Source organism: Lolium rigidum, chromosome 1 (assembly GCF_022539505.1).
Source record: "Lolium rigidum isolate FL_2022 chromosome 1, APGP_CSIRO_Lrig_0.1, whole genome shotgun sequence".
NCBI lineage: Eukaryota > Viridiplantae > Streptophyta > Magnoliopsida > Poales > Poaceae > Lolium > Lolium rigidum.
In genome coordinates, this window is record NC_061508.1 from 26,912,771 (window position 1) to 26,918,924 (window position 6,154).

Sequence of the window (6,154 nt, forward strand, 5' to 3'; positions counted from 1 at the left end):
CACTAGAACAACAGGACATGTGCAGCCTTTTTTAATCATGTCTCAGATTCCGAATTAGTTGCAAGCAGAACTTTTTTTTTCTAATGTTAGAACATGCTACTTCCTAGATATTGACCCATTCAAAAATATAACTATGCCTACCATTAGAATGTTTTGTATTATTTTTCGTGGTCAATCTATCCATCTAATTTATAAATTTCCAATTTAAATATTCAAACAAAAATTGGTAATCAAAGTTTGACTAACGCTGTGTTATAGACTAGAAAGTGTATTAAAGACATGGTACAATTTATGTTTGAACTCCCAATAATTGGTGCATATTAATAATTCAGATTATGAAAGAACACTTGACAAAATGAAACTAAACTTAAAAAAAATCCATATTTTATGCTTTATAAGCTTTCGGTTTCTGAAAACAGCAAACATGTACTGATTGTTAAAAAAATATGAACAAGTAACAAAAAAATTAAATGGAGGTGGGTGGTCATTGGCATGATGAAAGATGTTGATCAAATGTTCTTTATGGATGAGGACCCACAAACTAAATGTTTCAGGAAACATGAACACAACTGATAATACCTGCAGAAGTACATGTAGCATCACAGATCTTGCAACAGATTCATGGGTTGAATATTGGGGAGCGTTGGATCCGAGTGCCACCATGCATTTTCCCTGCATTGTACTAAGCCTTTCGTTTTTGCGGGGTCGGCATTATAAGCCTTGACTTGGAAGAGGACGGCAATTTATACTCAGATTGAGCTTGGCTCTTCGCAAATTAAATTCTAGCCGGAGACGTGAGACCTACTCGCTCTGTTTCTAAAATAAAATTCTCAAAACTTTATATTTAGCAACTAAGAACCACAGACGAAGTACCCCGTCCGTTTCCCACTTCCCGCGCACCCTGCTGGTGCCGGTGCCGGTGCCGGTGCCTTGCCATTTCTACCGCCGCCGCAGCCATGCTTCCACCCCGCCTAGAGCCCACTCCATAGTTCATCACCCCACTCCTGCGTCGGCTCCGCCGCCGATGGATCCGTCGAACGCCAACGGGGACGTCGTACTCCTCATGCCGCCCGACCAGCCCCAACCCCAGCAGCAGCAGCAACATCCAAAGGCCACGCCGGAGGCGCCCAAAACGCCCCAAAACCCCGAGAAGCCGCCGCAGACCTCGAGCCCCTATCGCCCGTCTCCCCTGAACCCCGACAAGCCGCCCCAGACCTCCAGCACCTCGCGCCCGCCTCTAACCCCTGCCTCAGCCGCGCTCCTCCGCCGCCGTTCCTCCATTGCCAAGCCCAAATCCCGCTTCGTCGAGCCGCCGATCCCTCCTGCCCCCTCCTCTTCCCAACCTACCTCCCCCGCCGCCCGCCCAGCCACCACACAGACCACTCGGCCCGCCTCGACCCCTCTTAACCCGGCAGACGCCGACGACGATGACGACATCTTCCGCAAGGACGTCGCCCCGACCCAGGCGTCCAAGGCCAAGTGCCGCCGCAGGGCCTGCCTCTCGCTCGAGATCGCCGTGCTCGTCCTCTTCCTCGCGCTGCTCGTCGTCAGCCTCGTGGTGCGCCCGCTCAAGAGCCGCTTCGTGTGGGGGCTGGAGATCTGGAAGTGGTGCGTCATGGTCATCGCCGTCTTCTCTGGCCATCTCGTCAGCCATTGGCTCATCGCCTTCATCGTCTTCATCATCGAGCGCAACTTCCTGCTCCGCAATAAGGTACTCTACTTCGTCTTCGGGCTTAAGAGGAGCGTCCAGGCCTGTATGTGGGTCGGCCTCGTGCTCACCGCCTGGTCAGTGCTATTCGACCATGAGCTCGGCCGCACGCCAAAGACGGCCAAGATCCTCAACTACGTTTCCAGGTTCCTCGCCTCCGTGTTCATCGCGTCCATTATCTGGCTGATCCAGACGTTTATCATGAAGTCCATTGCGTCCTCGTTCCACCGGAAGGCCTTCTTCGATCGGATCCAGGAGAGCCTGTTCCACCAGTATGTGCTGCAGACTCTGTCAGGCCCTCCATCGATGGATCTGCCGGAGAACATTGGGCGGGTGCCAAGCGGACGGGTGAGCTTAAGGGCGAAGGAGGAGAAAGGGACACCCGAGGTGATCGATGTTGCGAAACTGAGGATGATGAAACAGGAGAAGATCTCAGCTTGGACGATGACAGGGTTAATCACAGCGATCCGAAGCTCTAAGCTTTCAACAATATCTCAAAGTATTGAGAGCTTTGGTGAGTTTGATGATACAGAACAAAAAGATAAGGAGATAAACAGTGAGTGGGAGGCAAAGGTAGCGGCAAATGCCATCTTCAAAAATGTTGCAAGGCCCGGCTACAAGTGAGGATTATAATTACCCATTCTTCTCTCAGGACATATTTCAGTATGTGGAACTCACCCATCGGTTTATTTGTGCAGGCACATTGAGGAGCTAGATTTGCTGAGATTTTTCAGCAAGGAGGAGGCAGCCTTGGTGCTTCCAATGTTTGAAGGGGCATCAGAGACGGGGAAGATTAAAAAAAAATCTCTGAAAACTTGGGTGGTAATGAAAATCTATAATGCAATCACAATTTTTCTTTATAATATGCACCCTCCATTCCTGAATACGTTTTATTAGTATTTGAATGCTATCTGTTTCCTTGCATGATTATTTTTTGCTCCAGGTGAAAGCATATCTCGACCGCAAATCACTAGCACATTCTCTGAAGGACACAAAAACTGCAGTTAGCCAACTTCACAACCTCATGAGAGTTCTGGTTATTATTCTAATCATCATTATCACTCTGTTGTTGATGGGCCTTGCGACAACCAAGGTCCTTGTTGTCATTTCATCCCAGCTTCTAGTTGTTGTATTCATATTTGGAAATGCCTGCAAGACTGTATTTGAGGCCATTATATTTGTATTCATAATGCATCCATTTGATGTTGGTGACCGCTGTGTCATTGATGGAATTCAGGTAAATTCTAGACTGCCCTGTTCTCAGTTCCCTTTTCACGGATCTCCCGCTGAAAACTTTTGACGCTGACATGTGTCTCTACTGATAATAGATGACTGTTGAAGAAATGAATATATTGACCACTGTTCTGTTAAAGAATGACAATGAGAAGGTTTATTATCCAAACTCTGTGTTGTCGACAAAGCCAATCAGCAATTTTTACCGAAGCCCCAATATGTATGACACCATTGACTTTGGTATCGACGTTTCAACTTCAGTTGCCAGCATTGGAGCTCTGAAATCCGGAATTAAAGGGTAAATCCTTAAGCTTTCTCCATGTTTAATGTGCCGCATCTTATTCTGAGCATTTCTGTTAAGGAAAAAAAATTGCTGGCAATTCTTTCAACTTCTCTACCCGAAGTGGGTAGTCGTTCATGAATGAACGTGCAGATCTGCATATGATATGATTAATGATTAAGTTATCTGAACTTGGCTTCATTGTTATTTCTTCCATGTTATCAATTGCCACTGGTTCTTTGGGGTTTCAGGTACTTAGAGAGCAAACCAACGCACTGGCAGCCTATCCACACAGTATACTTGAAGGACATCTTGGACGTGAACAAGATCAACATGTGCTTGTTTGCACAGCACACGATGAACTTCCAGAATATCCGGGAAAGGAACATCAGGAGATCTGAGCTTGTCATGGAGCTGAAGAAAATATTCGAGGAGCTGTCCATTCGCTACTACCTTCTGCCTCAAAAAGTGGAGCTTAGCTTTGCCGGCCCAAACCCGTTGCCTATATCCGTTTCCCAGGGAAGATAGAACGTCTTGAAATTAACAACTGATGATCGTTCCAGACTTCCAGGGAGGCCAGACAGTTTGACAACTGATGGCTTGTTCGGTAGTCTTTAATGGAGCTTTTTTCTTCTGTGTACATGCTTTGTTCGTGTGGTTTAATTTGTACTTGGTAACGAATGTGTCAGCATAAGAGCATCTCTACCAGAGCCCGTAAAACGGCGAAAACCGAAAAATAACCACCAGTTTAAGGATTCGGGCTGAAAAATGAAGCCGATCAGTTACCGTAAACGAGGCGAAACCGAATTTTTTTTCGGGCCGAGACCGAAAACCTAAATCGACATGCATTTGTAGGGGTTGCTTGAGCGAACCGAATGGTGGATCCATAACTAGGGCGCGCTGAAATTTCAGCTGATGCAACTGCTCGCTCTCTCCCTCCCCGCGCCGCCACCACACTCCGCCGCCGCACCGCCCGATTCGCCCGAGCCCGGCATCCCGGAGCTAGCGTAGGTCGCCCCGCACCCCGCCCGCGGTTCCTGATACGTCTCAAACGTATCTATAATTTCTTATGTTCCATGCTAGTTTTATGACAATACTCACATGTTTTATATATACTTTATATCATTTTTATGCATTTTTCGGTACTAACCTATTACCGAGATGCCGAAGCGCCAGTTCCTGTTTTCTGCTGTTTTTGGTTTCAGAAATCCTACAGAGAAAATATTCTCGGAATTGGACGAAACAAAAGCCCACGGTCTTATTTTCCACGGAGTCTTCCAGAACACCGAAGAGGAGACGAAGAGGGGACACGAGGCGGCCACACCATAGGGGGGCGCGGCCCCACCCCTGGCCGCGCCGCCTTATGGGGTGGGCCCCTCGGGCGTCCCCCGACTCTGCCCCTTCGCCTATATAATTCTTCCGTCGCGAAAACTCTAGTACCGAGAGCCACGATACGAGAAAAGTTACTGAGACGCCGCCGCCGTCAACCCCATCTCGGGGGGTTCTGAAGATCGCCTCCGCCACCCTGCCGGAGAGGGAAATCATCACGGGAGGGCTCTACATCACCATGCCCGCCTCCGGACTGATGCGTGAGTAGTTCATCCTTGGACTATGGGTCCATAGCAGTAGCTAGATGGTTGTCTTCTCCTATTGTGATATCATGTTTAGATCTTGTGAGCTGCCTATCATGATCAAGATCATCTTATTGTAATGCTACATGTTGTGTTTGTTGGGATCCGATGAATATGGAATACTATGTCAAGTTGATTATCGATCTATCATATATGTGTTGTTTATGATCTTGCATGCTCTCCGTTGCTAGTAGAGGCTCTGGCCAAGTTGATACTTGTAACTCCAAGAGGGGGTATTTATGCTCGATAGTGGGTTCATGCCTCCATTGAATCTGGGACAGTGACAGAAAGTTCTAAGGTTGTGGATGTGCTGTTGCCACTAGGGATAAAACATCAATGCTTTGTCTAAAGATATTTGTATTGTTTACATTACGCACAATACTTAATGCAATTGTCTGTTGTTTGCAACTTAATACTGGAAGAGGTGCGGATGCTAACCCGAAGGTGGACTTTTTAGGCATAGATGCATGCTGGATAGCGGTCTATGTTATTTGTCGTAATGCCCTAAGTAAATCTCATAGTAGTCATCATGATATGTATGTGCATTGTTATGTCCTCTCTATTTGTCAATTGTCCAACTGTAATTTGTTCACCCAACATGTTATTTATCTTATTGGAGAGACACCACTAGTGAACTGTGGACCCCGGTCCATTCTTTTACATCTGAAATACAACCTACTGCAATCATTGTTCTCTGTTGTTCTTTGCAAGTAAACATCATTCTCCACACCATACGTTTAATCCTTTGTTTACAGCAAGCCGGTGAGATTGACAACCTCACTGTTAAGTTGGGGCAAAGTATTTTGATTGTGTTGTGCAGGTTCCACGTTGGCGCCGAAATCAAAGGTGTTGCGCCGCACTACACTCCTTCACCAACAACCTTCACGTGGCCTTCATCTCCTACTGGTTCGATAACCTTGGTTTCTTACTGAGGGAAAACTTGCTGCTGTACGCATCACACCTTCCTCTTGGGGTTCCCAACGGACGTGTGCTTCACGCGTCATCAAGCTATTTTTCTGGCGTCGTTGCCGGGGAGATCAAGACACGCTGCAAGGGGAGTCTCTCACACCCAATCTCTTTACTTTGTTTATTGTCTTGCTTTATTTTATTTTCAGTCTTGTTTGCTTTCTTTATATCAAAAACATAAAAAAATTAGTTACTTGTTTTACTTTATTTAATTCGGTTTGCTTTACTTATTTTTATTATTGTTAAAATGAATACTCCTGAGAACACTAAGTTGTGTGATTTCACTAGCACCAATAATAATGATTTCATATGCACTCCTATTGCTCCACCTGCTAC

General features: G+C 46.3%; 1 protein-coding gene across 1 annotated transcript; it reads left to right on the forward strand.

The window, feature by feature from the left end:
• Positions 1 to 1,024: 1,024 nt before the first annotated feature.
• Positions 1,025 to 3,941, forward strand: LOC124706014 (mechanosensitive ion channel protein 10-like). Its single transcript, XM_047237688.1, has 5 exons — positions 1,025 to 2,328; positions 2,407 to 2,530; positions 2,652 to 2,945; positions 3,037 to 3,239; positions 3,473 to 3,941. The coding sequence occupies exons 1-5, from the start codon at positions 1,025 to 1,027 to the stop codon at positions 3,747 to 3,749; spliced, it is 2,202 nt and encodes a 733-aa protein (XP_047093644.1). The 3' UTR covers positions 3,750 to 3,941.
• Positions 3,942 to 6,154: the final 2,213 nt, after the last annotated feature.

What these genes read in the sequence shown, in the direction of transcription:
- LOC124706014 (XM_047237688.1), top strand. Translation starts at nt 1,025, where the DNA reads ATGGATCCGTCGAACGCCAACGGGGACGTCGTACTCCTCATGCCGCCC. An exon ending in GTTGCAAGGCCCGGCTACAA is followed by an intron (nt 2,329 to 2,406) that starts GTGAGGATTATA and finishes TTATTTGTGCAG; the next exon opens with GCACATTGAGGAGCTAGATT. An exon ending in AATCTCTGAAAACTTGGGTG is followed by an intron (nt 2,531 to 2,651) that starts GTAATGAAAATC and finishes TTTTTGCTCCAG; the next exon opens with GTGAAAGCATATCTCGACCG.